We start from the raw sequence: 20,731 nt of genomic DNA, 5'->3' as shown, positions 1-20,731 counted from the left end.
ATTCAGCACATGCACACAGAATATGTCTTGTTTGTAGCTGTTTGGAAACAAAGAGAAGTTAAGAAAAGTGATGGTACACCCATACAACATCACGCACAAATTGCAAAGTTAATGACGGCATTGATGTATCCTAAAACAAATTGCGATAATAAAATGTCAAGCACATAAAAAAGGAAATGATTTTGTTGTTCGGGTAAACAATGCAGAGATGAAGCAGCAAAAAAGGCATACAAATGCACTGTTCCAATATTAACAGCCTCTACGATTAGTCTTGTATCTTCACCATATCCTGATGATATAATTAATATCCAAGCTCGAGCCAGGATCAATGAACAATCCGTGTGGAAACAAAAGGGGGCCTCCACAGACAGGAAAGGACTATGGAGATCCTATAAAGGAACCATAGTAGCGCCCACTACTTTGCTGAGTTTACTTATTAATGATGCCCATGGTCATGACCATTGTGCAAGGGGGGAGATAATAAGGAAAATGTAAAAACAAGGATACTGGTCACCATAGCTGCAGGTGCATTGATTTGATTTGATTTGATTTGGTAACAGTAGATGAGGCATTCATGAGATGTGAAATATGTGCACAAAATAACATACGTAAAGGGATACTACACCTATAGGCCACATACCGGTCCCTGAAGGACCATTTCAACACATTGTAATGGACTATGTGGATATGATATAACCAGTACGTGGCAAGAGGTACATGCTAGTTATTATAGACAGATTTAGCTGGATAGCAGCAATACCATCTGCAGATCAGGGAGCAGGAACAGTGATAAAGTTCTTGACCAGAGAAGTAATACCAAGTTTTGGGATACCAACAGAAATCAGCTCAGATAATGGATCAGCATTTGTGCGAAAAATAGTAAAACTGGTGACACAACAGTTAAGAATGAAGCAAAGGCTGGGATGTGTTTATCATCCCCAGTTGCAAGGGATGGTTGAAAGGGCAAATGGAACCCTCAAGGATTAGATAAATAAAATCTGTGCAACTTCAGGGCTGAATTGGGTAGATGCATTACCGCTTGCTTTAATGAGTTGTCACATGGAAACTAACAGAAGCACGCGCCTATGGTATGAATGGGCTCAATATACAGCGTCTAAATTAAGACTGACAAATTGCTTACAAACTAGCCGACCGGCAGCCGATGCAACCTAGCCGACCGGCAGCCGACGCAACCTAGCCGACGCGACTGGTAGCCGACACAACCTAGCATACGCGACTGGTAGCCGACACAACCTAGCATACGCGACTGGTAGCCGACGCAACCTAGCAGACGCGACTTGTAGCAGACGCAACCTAGCCGACTGGTAGCCGACGCAACCTAGCCGACAGGCATCCGATGCAACCCAAACTAGCCGACTAGCAGCCGACGCAACCTAGCTGACTAGTAGTGTATATATAACCTAGCTGACTAGTAGCTGATCAATATCAAATCAAAGTTTATTTGTTATTTGCGCCAAAGGTGAAATGTGAAATGCTTACCTACAGGCTTTAACCAACAGTGGAAAAAAATACAACCTAGCTGTCTAGAAGCTGACTAGTAGCTAACAGTAGCATGGAAAGTAACTTCTCACCGTCATACGTTTTGCTAGCTAGGCAATCAGATAGCCAACCCATTGTTGTGTAATTCAAAACAAAGCCTTATATTCTTTCTATCTATGAGGAAGAAGACTTTGGTTAGCATGCTAATAGCTAACAATCAGCTAGCTTCCTAAACAGTTAGCATTACTAGTGTCAGATAGCCAACATTACAAAAAAAGTTAGTATCTAGCATTCAGTTAGCTACCTAAACATTTAGCAATACTAGAAGCTAACAATCAGCTAGCTTTCAAAACACTTAGCAATGCTAAGTGTAGCACACATGACAAAACAAGCTAGCAAATAGCAATCAGCTAGCTACCTAAACAATTAGCAATAATTTAGCTAACAATGTGTTATCTCTCTGGGATTTCATTGTACTTTTAAATTGTTTTAAACTGTACTAACTATTTACCAAATCAATGAATAGATGTTTTCATTTATTAAGAAAAGTAGCATTGGACAGATACCTTAACATACACAGCTCTAATCTCTTGTCCAGAGATAGATTATAATATATTACCTCCTTGTCTCTCTCCAGCTGCAGGCCCTGCTCCAACAGCCCAGACTCAAACTCCTCCCTCATCATAGCTTTCTCTTCCTCACTCAGTTGAGACTCCTCCCCCTCTGGCAACCCTGCCTCCAGCTCAGGCTGCGTATCTCGTCTCAGCATGCTGGGTAGCGGAAGGCTCCCATTGGATGCTTGAGAGGTGAGGGAGAGACGATGCAGGGAGATCCTCCTCTTCTTATAGTTATAGCACAGAATATAGTCCACCTTCCTCTGGCCGTCTGCAAAGAATGTTCCTTTACCAAGCTCTATGGTGGGCTCCTACACGCACGCGCACACACACAAATCCCAATGAGGTTTTCTTGTGTTAGGGTTAGGGGTGAGAGGGGAATGTTAAGGTGGGCAAGACATAGTGCTGGTAGCTTTGTCACAGATTTGGTTCTGCTCTCTTGCCAACTCAAAACATGTTTGGTATGACAATTATATACAGAGTTGGACAAGACAGAGATGCTAGTTCTAGGTCCCATGAAACAAAGAGATCTGTTGAATCTGACAATTAATCTTGATGGTTGACGGGGCGGCAGGGTAGCCTAGTGGTTAGAGTGTTGGACTAGTAACCGGAAGGTTGCGAGTTCAAACCCCCGAGCTGACAAGGTACAAATCTGTCGTTCTGCCCCTGAACAGGCAGTTAACCCACTGTTCCCAGGCCGTCATTGAAAATAAGAATTTGTTCTTAACTGACTTGCCTGGTTAAATAAAGGTAAAATAAAAATAAAAAAAAATGGTTGTACTGTCGTCTCAAATAAAACTGTGAAGGACCTCAGCGTTAATCTGGACCCTAATCTCTCTTTTGACGAACATATCAAGACTGTTTCAAGGACAGCTTTTTTCCATCTACGTAACATTGCAAAAATCTGAAATTTTCTGTCCAAAATTGATGCAGAAAAATGAATCCATGCTTTTGTCACTTCTAGGTTAGACTACTGCAATACTCTACTTTCCAACTACCCGGATAAAGCACTAAATAAACTTCAGTTAAACACGGCTGCTAAACACGGCTGCTAGAATCTTGACTAGAACCCAAAAATGTGATCACATTACTCCAGTGCTAGCCTCTCTACACTGGCTTAAGGGTTGATTTCAAGGTTTTACTGCTAACCTACAAAGCATTACATGGGCTTGCTCCCACCTCTCTTTCCGATTTGGTCCTGCCGTACATACCTACACGTACGCTACGGTCACAAGACGCAGGCCTCCTTACTGTCCCTAGAATTTCTAAACAAATAGCTGGTGGTAGGGCTTTCTCCTATAGACCTCCATTTTTATCGAATGGTCTGCCTACCCATGTGAGAGACGCAGACTCAGTCTCAACCTTTAAGTCTTTATTGAAGACTCATCTCTTCAGTAGGTCCTATGATTGAGTGTGGTCTGGCCCAGGAGTGTGAAGGTGAACGGAAAGGCACTGGTGCAACGAACTGCCCTTGCTGTCTCTGCCTCTCTCCACTGGGATTCTCTGCCTCTAACCCTATTACATGGGCTGAGTCACTGGCTTACTGGTGCTCTTCCATGCCGTCCCTGGGAGGGGTGCGTCACTTGAGTGTTTGAGTCACTAACGTGATCTTCCTTCTAGGCTACCCTGCCGCCCCAGGGCTTTATAAGGGCTTTATAAATACATTTGATTTGATTTGAGTTGAGTTGTCAAGAGAGCAGACAATCAGATTTGGGAACAGATTTTGAAAATACCTAAAAGATAAAAGATAACAGTACACCTGTTTCAATAATAGCTGAAAGATAACAGTACAGACTATCACTAAGGCTGTCTGAAAAGGTTATCAGACATCAAATCCTTGTATCCTCTGTCCTGATTTCCTCCAATTCCTCACCTCCCTCTTAATGCGCATTTGAGGAGAGGATTCAAGGTCCCTCCAATGAACCTCCTCTTCCAAATAGTTTTGAGAAGGAGGTGAGGAAACAAGGACGGAGCAAACAAGTAATGGTTGGTAATATCTTCAGTAAAGCAGATGCCTAGTATTTAGTAAAACAGCAATGGAGTCTCCAAATTGAAGATACATGAGAAGGGTTAGGGGTCAGGGGTTAGAGGTCAGAGACTAGAGGTCAAAGGTCAGGAGTTAGGGATTAAAGATTGTACCGTGGTAGGCTGCTTCGCGCTGCCCGGGGGATTTCCATTATCCAATCCCATCTCAGAGAGCGAGCAAGCCAATGAGCGAAGCTTCTCAGATTGGACAGATGATGAATCACCCATCGCCCTGGCAACACGCATACGCTCCGTGCCGTTCCACGCTTCTGTCAGGGTGACACACACACACACACACGCGCGCGCACGCACACACAAATAGTTGATAGACAGCCAATATCTGAACTGTTGTTTTTGTTATCCATCCCTGTGTCTCAGTTGGGACCGGAACCCTGCTCTCCAAAGTATTTACCATTAGGCCAACTGGAGAAACCAATGTATTTATCATTAGGCCAAATGGAGAAACCAACGTACAGTATTTACCATTTGTCCAAGTGAAAATTGCATCTTGGGAGAAAGGTGACACTGAGTGTTTCTCAAAATGCATTCTTCCTAAATTGGAGAATGGAACGATCGCAGTATCAGTCCAATTCAAAGTATGTAAAATGGGGAACGGAGGCAAATTTTTAGATGCATACTTTGTTTGTACACATTTCAAAGCATCAAAGCTTCAACTGAAATATTCCCAGGATTGTTTACATAATGTGACGCAACCACACAAAAAAAATGAATAATTTATTGAAAACAATCCCGGCTGGTTTTGTGCTGAAGTGAGACAATGTGAACTCAGAATGAGAATGTTGTCCATCCACATATCATATGTTGCCTGACTACAATAGTTTATAATGATATATTAATAAATACATTGTGTTCATTTTGGGATGTTTAACTGCACAGAAAACCAATTTTGGTGTTGTAGATCACAGTCTAACTGACAAGGAATTGGAAGCTAGCTTGCTAATGTAAGAATTTGTAGCTAACGTTGGCCATCTACGTAAACAACATTAGTTTTAGGTAGCTGGCTAGCTAGATTATTCCGATTCACATATACAGTTGAATTCGGAAGTTTACATACACCTTAGCTAAATACATTTAAATTCAGTATTTCACATTTCCTGACATTTATCCTAGTAAAAATGCCCTCTCTTAGGTCAGTTAAGATTACCACTTTATTTTAAGAATGTGAAATGTCAGAATAATAGAGCGAATGATATACACTTAAACAACACAATGTAACTCCAAGTCAATCACACTTCTGTGAAATCAAACTGTCCACTTAGGAAGCAACACTGATTGACATTAAATTTCACATGCTGTTGTGCAAATGGAATTGACAACAGGTGGAAATTATAGACAATTAGCAAGACACCCCCAATAAAGGAGTGGTTCTGCAGGTGATAACCACAGACCACTTCTCAGTGTAGGAGTAAGACTGCAACAGTCCAACTTCACATTCAGAGAGCAGCACCCATGGGTTCTGCCCAATAACTACAGATACTCAGAAATGCTGATACAGTACCACCATGAGAAGGTGATGCATTCTGGAGCAGCTGATACTCAGCACCCAACGTTAAACAAGGGGGGAATGACATGCAGATGGAAGTACAGGCAGAGACTTGTGACCAGTTTCTGGAACAGTTGGCGAAGAGACTACTTGCTGGATCTAAAGTAAGCACACCGCTGTGACACCCCACAGCCCACTGAAAGCTGAAAGCGGGTGACGTTGTACTCATTGGAGAAGATAACACACCCAGACAAACCTGGAAACTAGGAAAGATTGAGAAACTGTTTCCAGGCCGAGATGGCCTAGTTAGATCATGTTCAGTTCGTACTGCTTCAGGGACTTTGTTGAGGAAATCGATTCAGTTGATATACTGCCTAGAGATCTAGATGAACACAGTTGTTCATCGGGGGGGGTGGTGTAACTTTAATGTGTTACAGAGTTAATGTTTAAGTTAATTAATTGAGCTGTATCTAAAGACATTTCTTTACAGCTATTAACATACGTAATTGTATTGGTTAGTATTGAATTACTCTTTTGACTGCAAGCTCCAGAATGCCTTGCGACAGGAATGAGAGAGAACGCGCCAGTTATGTGCAGGTGCAAGGTGATTAAGCTGATTTTCCGCTAGCATCTTGCTTGCATTGCTCTGTAGAATCTAAAGTTGTTAAATGTAACGTGAACAAGTATTATTACTAAAAGAAGCTTTCATATCAAACCCCGACGTCCCGGGTCATTACTTTGAAGACAGTTAATCTAACACTATCCACCCAACAGGAAACCAGTTCGAAACTAACTTTAATTCAAACCAACAGGAAACCATATCTAACTTTTAACACCCAAAATAAATCCAGTCGAGCAGCTCTAACTCTATCTACACAACAGGAAACCAGCACTAACTCTATCCAGCCAACATTAAACCAGCTCTAAATTGAACCACTTAACCAAAAGCAGCTCAAACTCTCTCCATCCAACAGGAAGCAGCCAGCTGAAAGTATATCTACACAACAGGATAGCAGCTCTAACTCAATCCACTCAACAAGGTTCCAGCCAGCTCTACCTCTATCCACCCAACAAGTTATCAGTTTTAAATCTATCAACCAATCAGGAAACAAGATTTAACTCCAGCCACCCAAAATGAACCCAACTCTAAACCCCCTAACATGGAACCAGCACTCCTTCTATCCAACCAATAGGAAACAAGGAATCTCTAACTTTAGCCACCCAAAAGGAAACCAGTACTAACTCTAACCACCTCACAGGAAACCAGCTATTTCTTTATCCACCCAACAGGAAACAAGTCATCTCTAACTCTGTCCACCAAACAAATAAACAGCGCTAACTCTAACCACTAAAATTGAATCCAGCTCTATCTCTAACCACCAAAATGGAATCCAGCCCTAACTCTAACCACCAAAATGGAATCCAGCCTTAACTCTAACCACCCAATGTTAAACCAGTCATATTTCTCACTCCAGGAAACCAGGGGAGCAGCTCGAACTCTATCCACCCAACAGGAAACCTGCTCTAACTCTCTAAACCCAGAAGGAAACCAGCCAGCTCTAACTCCATCCACCCATTTGGAAACAAGATATAATTCTAGCCACCCAACAGAAACCTGCTCTAACTCTATCCACAAAACAGGAAACGAGCCTTACCTCCATCCACCCAAAAGGAAACCAGCTCTCGCTCTATCCACCCAACAGGAATGTATTGGAGGCATCTCTAACTTTAGCCAACCAACAGGAAACCAGTTCTAAATCTAACCACCCAACAGGAAACCAGCTCTAACTTTATCAACCAACAAGAAACCAAGTTAGGGGTTAGGGTTAGGGTTAGGGTTAGGTTAGGGTTAGGCTAGGGGTAGTGTTTAGATTTAGGTTTAGGGGTTAGGAGCGAGCTCGAACTCCATCCACCAACAAGAAACCAGCCAGCTCGAATTCTATCCCCAACAAGAAACCAGCCAGCACTAATTCTATCCACCAACAAGAAACCAGCGAGCTCTAACTCTATCCACCAACAAGAAACCAGCCAGCTCTAACTCTATCCACCAACAAGAAACCAGCCAGCACTAATTCTATCCACCAACAAGAAACCAGCGAGCTCTAACTCTATCCACCAACAAGAAACCAGCCAGCTCTAACTCTATCCACCAACAAGAAACCAGCCAGCTCTAATTCTATCCGCCAACAAGAAACCAGCCAGCACTAACTCTGTCCACCAAACAAGAAAGCTGCTCCAACTCTCTCCTTCCAACAGGAAACCAGCTGTAACTCGATCCAACCAACAGGAACGTAGCTCCAACTCTCTCCTTCCAACAAGATACCAGTCAGCCCGAAATCTTTCCACCAACATGAAACAAGCCAGCACTAACTCTATCCACCCAATATGAAACCAGCTCTATCTCTAACCACCCAACAAGAAACCAGCTCTAACTCTCAGGAGCGCACTCAGGAGACATTGATCTAACCCACCAAACAGGAAACCAGCTCTAACTCTAACCACCAACAGGAAGACAGCTCTAAATCTATCCACCTAACAGGACTCCAGCAGGCTTGAACTTTATCCTCACAACAGGAAACAACCCAGCTCTTTCTCTAACAACCCAACAGGAAACCAGCTCTCACTCTATCCAACCAACAGGAAACTAGCTGTAATTCTAGCCACCCAACAGCAAACCAGTTCTAAATCTAACTACCAAAAAGGAAACTCAAACTCTGTCCATCCATCAGGAAGCCAGCTGGAACTATATTCACCCAACAAGAAACAAGCCAGCTCTGTCTCTATACACCCAACAGGAAACCAGACAGCTCTATCTCAATACACCCAACAGGAAACCAGCCAGCTCTATCTCTATACACCCAACAAGAAACCAGCCAGCTCTATCTCTGTACAACCAACAGGAAACCAGCTCTAAATATATTAAAGAAATATGAAACCAGTTCCAAATCTAACCAACAAACAGGAAAGCAGCACCAACTCTGTCCACACAGCATGAAACCAGCTGTAACTCTATCCATAAAACAAGAAACCAGCTTAACCTCTATCCACCCAACAATAAAGGAGCTCCAAGTCTAACCACCCAACAGGAAGCCAGTTTTAACTCTAACCATCCAACAGGAAGCCAGGTCTAATGCTATCCATCCAACAGTACACCAGCCCGCTCTAACTGTATCCACCAAACGCTAACCACCCATGAGGAAACCATATCTATTTCTATCCACCAGAAAATAAAAAAAGTAGAGCAGGTCTAAATATCCACTCAACAGGAAACCAGCTCTACCTCTATCCACCCAACAAGTAAACAGTTCTAAATCAACCACCCAACAGGAAACAAGGTCTAAATCAAACACCCAACTGGAAAGCAGCTCCAACTCTCTCCTTCCAACAGGAAACCAGCTGTAACTCTTTCCACCCAACAGGAAACCAGCTCCAACTTTATCAAACAACAAGAAAGCCCTAACCCAGCTCTAACTTTATCCACCCAAAAGTAAACCAGCCAGCTCTAACTCTATCCACCCAACAGTAAACCAGCCAGCTCTCACTCGATCCACCTAATAGGAAACCAGCTATAACTCTATCCACCCAATAGGAAACCAGCTCTAACTCTATCCACCAACAAGAAACCAACCAGCTCTAACTCTATCCACCCAACAAGAAACCAACCAGCTCTAATTCTATCCACCCAACAGTAAACCAGCCAGCTCTCACTCTATACACCCAACAGAAAACCAGCTATAACTCTTTCCACCCAATAGGAAACCAGCTATAACTCTATCCACCCAATAGGAAACCAGCTATAACTCTATCCACCCAATAGGAAACCAGCTATAACTCTATCCACCCAACAAGAAACCAACCAGCTCTAACCCTGTCCACCAACAGTAAACCAGCCACCTCTAGCTCTATCTACCCAACAGAAAACCAGCTATAACTCTATCCACCCAATAGGGAACCAGCTATAACTCTATCCACCCAATAGGAAACCAGCTATAACTCTATCCACCCAGTAGGAAACCAGCTCTAACTCTATCCACCCAACAAGAGACCAGCCAGCTCTAAATCTATCCACCAACAAGACACCAACCAGCTCTAATTCTATCCACCGATAAGTAATCCAGCTCTATCTCTAACCACCCAAAAGGAAACCAGTTCTATCTCTCACCTCCAACAGGAAGGTTGGCTGGGTAATGGGTAAAGCAAATAGGCAAATAGTAGACATGGGTCAACAAACAACAAATAGTAGATATGGGTCAACAAACAACAAATAGTAGAGATGGGTCAACAAACAACAAATAGTAGAAATGGGTCAACAAACAACAAATAGTAGATATGGGTCAACAAACAACAAATAGTAGAGATGGGTCAACAAACAACAAATAGTAGAGATGGGTCAACAAATAGTAGAGATGAGTCAACAAATAGTAGAGATGGGTCAACAAACAACATAGTAGAGATGGGTCAACAAACAACAAATAGTAGAGATGGGTCAACAAACAACAAATAGTAGAGATGGGTCAACAAATAGTAGAGATGGGTCAACAAACAACAAATAGTAGAGATGTGTCAACAAATAGTAGAGATGGGTCAACAAATAGTAGAGATGGGTCAACAAACAACAAATAGTAGAGATGGGTCAACAAACAACAAATAGTAGAGATGGGTCAACAAATAGTAGTGATGGGTCAACATAGTAGATATGGGTCAACAAACAACAAATAGTAGAGATGGGTCAACAAACAACAAATAGTAGAGATGGGTCAACAAACAACAAACAATAGAGATGGGTCAACAAACAACAAATAGTAGAGATGGGTCAACAAACAACAAATAGTACAGATGGGTCAACAAATAGTAGAGATGGGTCAACATAGTAGATATGGGTCAACAAACAACAAATAGTAGAGATGGGTCAACAAACAACAAATAGTAGACATGGGTCAACAAATAGTAGAGATCGGTCAACAAACAACAAACAGTAGAGATGGGTCAACAAACAACAAACAGTAGAGATGGGTCAACAAACAACAAATAGTAGAGATGGGTCAACAAACAACAAATAGTAGAGATGGGTCAACAAACAACAAATAGTAGAGATGGGTCAACAAACAACAAATAGTAGAGATGGGTCAACAAACAACAAATAGTAGAGATGGGTCAACAAACAACAAATAGTAGAGATGGGCCAACAAACAACAAACAGTAGAGATGGGTCAACAAACAACAAATAGTAGAGATGGGTCAACAAATAGTAGAGATGGGTCAACATAGTAGACATGGGTCAACAAACAACAAATAGTAGAGATGGGTCAACAAACAACAAATAGTAGAGATGGGTCAACAAACAACAAATAGTAGAGATGGGTCAACAAATAGTAGTGATGGGTCAACATAGTAGATATGGGTCAACAAACAACAAATAGTAGAGATGGGTCAACAAACAACAAATAGTAGAGATGGGTCAACAAACAACAAACAATAGAGATGGGTCAACAAACAACAAATAGTAGAGATGGGTCAACAAACAACAAATAGTACAGATGGGTCAACAAATAGTAGAGATGGGTCAACATAGTAGATATGGGTCAACAAACAACAAATAGTAGAGATGGGTCAACAAACAACAAATAGTAGACATGGGTCAACAAATAGTAGAGATCGGTCAACAAACAACAAACAGTAGAGATGGGTCAACAAACAACAAACAGTAGAGATGGGTCAACAAACAACAAATAGTAGAGATGGGTCAACAAACAACAAATAGTAGAGATGGGTCAACAAACAACAAATAGTAGAGATGGGTCAACAAACAACAAATAGTAGAGATGGGTCAACAAACAACAAATAGTAGAGATGGGTCAACAAACAACAAATAGTAGAGATGGGCCAACAAACAACAAACAGTAGAGATGGGTCAACAAACAACAAATAGTAGAGATGGGTCAACAAATAGTAGAGATGGGTCAACATAGTAGACATGGGTCAACAAACAACAAATAGTAGAGATGGGTCAACAAACAACAAATAGTAGAGATGGGTCAACAAACAACAAATAGTAGAGATGGGTCAACAAATAGTAGAGATGGGTCAACAAACAGTAGAGATGGGTCAACAAACAACAAACAGTAGAGATGGGTCAACAAACAACAAACAGTAGAGATGGGTCAACAAACAACAAATAGTAGAGATGGGTCAACAAACAACAAATAGTAGAGATGGGTCAACAAACAACAAATAGTAGAGATGGGTCAACAAACAACAAATAGTAGAGATGGGTCAGCAAATAGTAGAGATGGGTCAACATAGTAGATATGGGTCAACAAACAACAAATAGTAGAGATGGGTCAACAAACAGTAGACATGGGTCAACAAATAGTAGAGATGGGTCAACAAACAACAAACAGTAGAGATGGGTCAACAAACAACAAATAGTAGAGATGGGTCAACAAACAACAAATAGTAGAGATGGGTCAACAAACAACAAATAGTAGAGATGGGTCAACAAACAACAAATAGTAGAGATGGGTCAACAAATAGTAGAGATGGGTCAACAAATAGTAGAGATGGGTCAACAAATAGTAGAGATGGGTCAACAAACAACAAACAATAGAGATGGGTCAACAAACAACAAATAGTAGAGATGGGTCAACAAACAACAAATAGTAGAGATGGGTCAACAAATAGTAGAGATGGGTCAACATAGTAGATATGGGTCAACAAACAACAAATAGTAGAGATGGGTCAACAAACAACAAATAGTAGACATGGGTCAACAAATAGTAGAGATCGGTCAACAAACAACAAACAGTAGAGATGGGTCAACAAACAACAAATAGTAGAGATGGGTCAACAAACAACAAATAGTAGAGATGGGTCAACAAACAAAAAATAGTAGAGATGGGTCAACAAACAACAAATAGTAGAGATGGGTCAACAAACAACAAATAGTAGAGATGGGTCAACAAACAACAAATAGTAGAGATGGGTCAACAAACAACAAATAGTAGAGATGGGTCAACAAACAACAAACAGTAGAGATGGGTCAACAAACAACAAATAGTAGAGATGGGTCAACAAACAACAAATAGTAGAGATGGGTCAACAAATAGTAGAGATGGGTCAACATAGTAGAGATGGGTCAACAAACAACAAATAGTAGAGATGGGTCAACAAATAGTAGAGATGGGTCAACAAACAACATAGTAGAGATGGGTCAACAAACAACAAACAGTAGAGATGGGTCAACAAACAACAAACAGTAGAGATGGGTCAACAAACAACAAATAGTAGAGATGGGTCAACAAACAACAAATAGTAGAGATGGGTCAACAAATAGTAGAGATGGGTCAACATAGTAGATATGGGTCAACAAACAACAAATAGTAGAGATGGGTCAACAAACAGTAGACATGGGTCAACAAATAGTAGAGATGGGTCAACAAATAGTAGAGATGGGTCAACAAACAACAAACAGTAGAGATGGGTCAACAAACAACAAACAGTAGAGATGGGTCAACAAACAACAAATAGTAGAGATGGGTCAACAAATAGTAGAGATGGGTCAACAAACAACAAATAGTAGAGATGGGTCAACAAATAGTAGAGATGGGTCAACAAACAACAAATAGTAGAGATGGGTCAACAAACAACAAATTGGCAAATGTGATTAGAGTTGTTGTGGTTTGTGTGTGTGGGGTGGGGGCTCAATAGTGTGTGTGCGTGTTTGTGTTTGTGTGTGATAACCTATAAGCGTCTTTACCCTCTGCCTTAGGGGAAGTTAACTAATTGTCACAGCAGGAGTTTTAACTCTTTATCACCACATGCAAACACACCCACACACAATTACACGCATGCATACACACCCACACATGTCATCACACAGCAGAGCAGAGGTTGTATCCCAGTATTAGAGGGGAAGAGAGCAGCAGCATTCTCCTGGAATAGAGAAGATTAACTCACACACACCCTGCTGCTATTAACAGACACGGAACCCTGCTCATAGTCAATAATATTAACTCACACACACCCTGCTACTATTAACAGACACGGAACCCTGCTCATAGTCAATAATATTAACTCACACACACCCTGCTGCTATTAACAGACACGGAACCCTGCTCATAGTCAATATCATTAACTCACACACAGAGTGGGTAGTTTCCCTAAAGATACTGTAATCTGTGACACCAGCCATGAGTCCAGGACTGTACAATATTCTACATCAACACCTGAGAGACACTAAGGCATAGATTCAATCAGAACAAGCATCAACCGGCGACAGCAGACACCTGCATAGCGGATGTTTTGTGGCCTGCGTTGGAGCTGTGAATTCGGTGAGCAGCTGCTCTTGCTAACATTGCCAAGCCACATCCATTCCACTCCTGTTAGGGTTAGTGTAGGATACATATAAATAATTACACTCAAATGAAACATCATTACACTAAATAATGAGGATTTCTATCATCCTAATGGAGGAGTAGGTACTCCTATCATCCTAATGGAAGTGTAGATTACATCTATCATCCTAATGGAAGGGTAGATTACATCTATCATCCTAATGGAGGTGGAGATTACATCTGTCATCCTAATGGAGGAGTATATTTCATCTGTCATCCTAATGGAGGAGTAGATTACATCTATCATCCTAATGGAGGAGTAGATTACATCTATCATCCTAATGGAGGAGTAGATTACATCTATCATCCTAATGGAGGAGTAGATTACATCTATCATCCTAATGGAGGTGGAGATTACATCTATCATCCTAATGGAGGAGTAGATTACAACTATCATCCTAATGGAGGAGTAGTTTACATCTATCATCCTAATGGAGGAGTAGATTACATCTATCATCCTAATGGAGGAGTAGATTACATCTATCATCCTAATGGAGGAGTAGATTACATCTATCATCCTAATGGGGGAGTAGATTACATCTATCATATATCATCCTAATGGAGGAGTAGATTACATCTATCATCCTAATGGAGGTGTAGATTACATCTATCATATATCATCCTAATGGAGGAGTAGATTACATCTATCATCCTAATGGAGGAGTAGTTTACATCTATCATCCTAATGGAGGAGTAGATTACATCTATCATCCTAATGGAGGAGTAGTTTACATCTATCATCCTAATGGAGGAGTAGATTACATCTATCATCCTAATGGAGGAGTAGATTACATCTATCATCCTGTAGATTACATCTATCATCCTAATGGAGGAGTAGTTTACATCTATCATCCTAATGGAGGAGTAGATTACATCTATCATCCTAATGGAGGAGTAGATTACATCTATCATCCTAATGGAGGAGTAGATTACATCTATCATCCTAATGGAGGAGTAGATTACATCTATCATCCTAATGGAGGTGTAGATTACATCTATCATCCTAATGGAGGTGTAGATTACATCTATCATCCTAATGGAGGAGTAGATTACATCTATCATCCTAATGGAGGAGTAGATTACATCTATCATCCTAATGGAGGTGTAGATTACATCTATCATCCTAATGGAGGAGTAGATTACATCTATCATCCTAATGGAGGAGTAGATTACATCTATCATCTATCATCCTAATGGAGGAGTAGATTACATCTATCATCCTAATGGAGGAGTAGATTACATCTATCATCCTAATGGAGGTGTAGATTACATCTATCATCCTAATGGAGGTGTAGATTACATCTATCATCCTAATGGAGGAGTAGATTACATCTATCATCCTAATGGAGGAGTAGATTACATCTATCATCCTAATGGAGGAGTAGATTACATCTATCATCCTAATGGAGGAGTAGATTACATCTATCATCCTAATGGAGGAGTAGATTACATCTATCATCCTAATGGAGGAGTAGATTACATCTATCATCCTAATGGAGGAGTAGATTACATCTATCATCCTATTGGAGGAGTAGATTACATCTATCATCTATCATCCTAATGGAGGAGTAGATTACATCTATCATCCTAATGGAGGAGTAGATTACATCTATCATCTATCATCCTAATGGAGGAGTAGATTACATCTATCATCCTAATGGAGGTGTAGATTACATCTATCATCCTAATGGAGGTGTAGATTACATCTATCATCCTAATGGAGGAGTAGATTACATCTATCATCCTGTAGATTACATCTATCATCCTAATGGAGGTGTAGATTACATCTATCATCCTAATGGAGGAGTAGATTACATCTATCATCCTAATGGAGGAGTAGATTACATCTATCATCCTAATGGAGGTGGAGATTACAACTCACGTTCCAGTGTTCAATTTTGTAAAAAATAAAAACAATTTAAAAAAGGCTGCATATGATTTCTGTTAATGTGAATAGCAATGTTGTGTTAAGTATAATGCAGGGAGCAACCTGTGGATTTCACATATATTTATGAATATAGTACCAGTATAGTACTGTAAGGTGTATTTAGTATGCTGTAGTTCTGTAGCTAACCCTGTGTCCCTGTAGGGTCTAGGATGTTTCCGGACATATATTTATTAATATAGTACCAGTATAGTACTGTAAGGTGTAGTTAGTATGCTGTAGTTCTGTAGCTAACCCTGTGTTTCTGTAGGGTCTGGATGTTTCCAGACATATATTTATTAATGTTCTGATCCAAGATGGCGTAGCAGTGCAGACGTGGATTGTTGTCCTCTCGTTTACTTTTTGTATTTTTCGTCTATTTTGAATATATTCCATTTTATTTTTCAATATCCTTTTCCATTTTTAAATTAAATATACCTTCTGGTAACCCGCCTCACTCAATGTGACACGGCCCCCAAAACAATTTAGACCCTATAGCCAAAACTTTCATCAGAAGGTAGCCAGCTAATTAGCTAAGTTACTAGCTATTTAGTCATTGTTAGCCACTGCTAGCGGCCTTTACCCTCTGCACAGACCCCAGCCATTTTTTTAGCCTGGATAATACGTGCCAGCCTCGGACTGTTTTTCTCCACTACGACACCAGATTCCTGCCGTAAACCCTGGACCATTGATCATCACAGCTAGCTAGCTGCCACTGAGTGACCCAGCCCCGAAGCTAGCCCTGAGCCAGGCGCATCTCCCGGCTAGCAAATGAAATTACCACAACTACAATACCTCTTTCCCCATCTGGCCCGGTCCCTTCGTCTATACGGCGCCCCGCCGTACCACCACGACTGGTCCGCAGACGTAATTCCATCAGCTGTGCCTTCAACCGGCCTTTGCCGGATGTTGGAGCAGAAGCTTCTACCTACCCGGCCTGCTAACTTTAAACGCTGTGTCTCCCGCGTGCTAGTGTAGCAACGCCTACCTAGCGGCTTCCCTGTTCCTTCTATTGCTGCCCCCTGGACCCTATGATCACTTGGCAACATAGCTGATGCCTGCTGGACTGTTAATTTATCACGGTACTTCACTTTGTTTCTTTGTTTATCTGTCGGCCCCAGCCTCAAACTCAGGCCCTAAGTGTAGTTCACCGACACTCTCTGTCCATTCATCGCCATTTTACCTGTTGTTGTTGACTTTAGCTGATTTGCTGTTGTTCTCTTACCCGTTGTTGACTTAGCTAGCTCTCCCAATCAACACATGTGATTGCTTTATGCCTCGCTTTATGTCTCTCTTAAATGTCAATATGCCTTGTATACTGTTGTTTAGGATAGTTATTATTGTCTTAGTTTACTGCAGAGCCCCTAGTCCCACTGTACATGCCTCAGATACCTCCTTTGTCCCAATTCCCACACATGCAGTGACCTCACCCAGTATAACCAGCGTGTCCAGAGATGCAACCTCTCTTATTGTCACCCAGTACCTGGGTTTACCTCCACTGTACCCACACCCTACCATACCCCTGTCTGCACATTATGCCCTGAATCTATTCTACCATGCCCAGAAATCTGCTCCTTTTATTCTCTGTCCCCAACGAACTAGATGACCAGTTTTGCTAGCCTTTAGCCGTACCCTCATCCTACTCCTCCTCTGTTCTTCGAGTGATGTGGAGGTAAACCCAGGCCCTGCGTGTCCCCAGGCAATCTCATTCGTTGACTTCTTTAATCGAAAAAGCCTTGGTTTCATGCATGTTAACATCAGAAGCCTCCTCCCTAAGTTTGTTTTACTCACTGCTTTAGCACACTCCGCCAACCCTGATGTCCTTGCCGTGTCTGAATCCTGGCTTAGGAAGGCCACCAAAAATTCTGAGATTTCCATACCCAATACAACATTTTTCGTCAAGATAGAACTGCCAAAGGGGGAGGAGTTGCAATCTACTGCAGAGATAGCCTGCAAAGTTCTGTCATACTTTCCAGGTCTATAACCAAATAGTTTGAGCTTCTAATTTTAACAATTAATCTCTCCAGAAATAAGTCTCTCACTGTTGCCGCCTGTTATAGACCCCCCTCAGCTCCCAACTGTGCCCTGGACACCATATGTGAATTGATTGCCCCACATCTATCTTCAGAGTTCGTTCTGTTAGGTGACCTAAACTGGAATATGCTTAACACCCCAGCAGTCCTACAATCTAAGCTAGAGGCCCTCAATCTCAGACAAAATATCAAGGAAACCACCAAGGTACAACCCTAAATCCGTAAACATGGGCACCCTCATAGATATTATCCTGACCAACTTGCCCACCAAATACACCAATGCTGTTTTCAATCAGGATCTCAGCGATCACTGCCTCATTGCCTGCATCTGCTATGGGTCCGCGGTCAAACGACCACCCCTCATCACTGTCAAACGCTCCCAAAAACACATCTGCGAGAAGGCCTTTATAATCGACCTGGTCCCGGTATCCTGGAAGGATATTGACCTCATCTCATCAGTCGAGGATGCCTGGTAGTTCTTTAAAAGTAATTTCCTCACCATCTTAAATAAGCATGCCCTTTTCAAAAAAAGGGCAGCTAACCGATCGCTGCAGCTGTACATAGTCCATCTGTAAATAGCCCACCCACCCTACCTCCTCATCCCCATACCTCATCCCCATATTGTTTTTATTTACTTTGCTGCTCTTTTGCACACCAGTATCACTACTTACACACCATCATCTGCTCATCATCATCTGCTCATCTATCACTTCCTCCAGTGTTAATCTGCTAAATTGTAATAACTTTGCTACTATGGCCTATTCATTGCCTTACCACCTCATGCCATTTGCACACACTGTATATAGACTTTCTTTTATTATATTGTGTTATTGACTGTACGGTTGATTATTCCATGTGTAACTCTGTGTTGTTTCTGTCGCACTGCTTTGCTTTATCTTGGCTAGGTCGCAGATGTAAATGAGAACTTGTTCTCAACTAGCCTACCTGGTTAAAAAAAGGTTAAATAAATACATAATAATAATAATAATAATATAGTACCAGTATAGTACTGTAAGGTGTAGTTAGTATGCTATAGTCCTGTAGCTAACCCTGTCACTGTAGGGTCTAGGATGCTTCTAGACTTATATTTATTAATATAGTACCAGTATAGTACTTACTGTAAGGTGTAGTTAGTATGCTGTAGTTCTGTAGTTAACCCTGTGTTCCTGAGTGGTCTGGATGTTTCCAGACATATATTTATTAATATAGTACCAGTATAGTACTGTAAGGTGTAGTTAGTATGCTGTAGTTCTGTAGTTAACCCTGTGTCCCTGTAGGGTCTGGATGTTTCCAGACATATATCTAGTAATACAGCTTTAATTTAACACCACCATAACAGGTGTCTTGGTCACCACGGTAACAGGTCTGTGTCTGTATGCAGGCAGATGGCTGGATCAGCACCCTGCTGCACCTGGCCTCTCTCACCAAGTCTCACCTCCCTCTCTCTCTTCCTTGCCCTCTCCTTCCCTTCCCCGTCCTGTCACTAACACTAACCCTCACCCAGCCCCGAAGGATTTAAACAACTACAGCCAGAACACACCCAAACTGACAGTCTCCATTCCTTTCTTTATCTAAAGTGAAAAAAGGAGAGGAGAGAGGGAGCGAAAGAGGAGAAGAGAAAGGCACAAGGAGTACTCACCAGAGCGCAAGGAGGACCTGTTCATTGCGATGGTGACGCAGAGAGAGAAGCGTGAGGCAAAATGAGATGGAGGACAAACTGCTCGCTCCCGTCAGATGGCTTAACGAGGCGCGGTCTGGAGGCTAATTCCCCTGGGGGGATTAGGAGTAGACTGGACACACAGACAACACCTACACACTACCCCCAACACACTACACCCTACACAATTATACTTCCCCTACACACTACCCCTTACACTCTACCCTACACACTACTACACACCACCCCCTACATACTTATACTACCACTACACACCACCCCTACACACGACCCTACAAACCACACCCTACATACTTATACTACCACTACACACTACCCCCTACCCCCTACACACTACTCCCTACCCTACACACCACCCCTACATACTTATACTACCACTGCACACTACCCCCTACACACTACCCTACACAGTACTACACACCACCCCCTACATACTTATACTACCACTACACACCACCCCTACACACGACCCTACAAACCACACCCTACATACTTATACTACCACTACACACTACCCCCTACCCCCTACACACTACCCCCTACCCTAAACACCACCCCCTACATACTTATACTACCACTGCACACTACCCCCTACACACTACCCTACACAGTACTACACACCACCCCCTACACACTACCCCCTACACACTTATAATACACCGACACACTATCACTACACACTACACCTACACACTTATTCTACCCCTAAACACTACCCCCTACACACTTATACTACCCCCTACACACTACCCCCTACACAATATCCCCCTGCACACTTATACTACCCCCTGCACACTTATACTACCCCCTGCACACTACCCTTTACACACTTATACTACCTCCTACACACTACCCTTTGCACACTACCTCTTACTCACTTATACTACCCCCTACACACTACCCCCTGCACACTTTTAAAAAAAATGTACCTTTATTTAACTAGGCAAGTCAGTTACAATGACGGCCTACCAAAAGGCAAAAGACCTCCTGCGGGGACAGAGGCTGGGATTAAAAATTAAAAATATATAACATATACAGTAAATATCGGACAAAAAATACA

General features: G+C 41.8%; 1 protein-coding gene across 1 annotated transcript in view; it reads right to left on the bottom strand.

Moving 5' to 3' along the window:
• The window catches only part of LOC110522685 (anoctamin-1-like), a 269,945-nt gene extending 250,207 nt beyond the window's left edge, over nucleotides 1-19,738 (bottom strand). Inside the window, exons 1-3 of the mRNA XM_036968555.1 lie at nucleotides 19,633-19,738; nucleotides 4,254-4,408; nucleotides 2,120-2,425 (exon numbers count right to left, since the gene is read on the bottom strand). Of these exons, the coding sequence (XP_036824450.1) occupies nucleotides 2,120-2,425; nucleotides 4,254-4,408; nucleotides 19,633-19,657 (486 nt within the window). The 5' untranslated portion in view covers nucleotides 19,658-19,738. The remainder of the gene's footprint in view (nucleotides 1-2,119; nucleotides 2,426-4,253; nucleotides 4,409-19,632) is intronic.
• Nucleotides 19,739-20,731: the final 993 nt, after the last annotated feature.

This window comes from Oncorhynchus mykiss, chromosome 30, assembly GCF_013265735.2.
Source record: "Oncorhynchus mykiss isolate Arlee chromosome 30, USDA_OmykA_1.1, whole genome shotgun sequence".
NCBI classification, from domain to species: Eukaryota; Metazoa; Chordata; class Actinopteri; order Salmoniformes; family Salmonidae; genus Oncorhynchus; species Oncorhynchus mykiss.
This window is presented reverse-complemented; position numbering and strand designations above follow the sequence as displayed.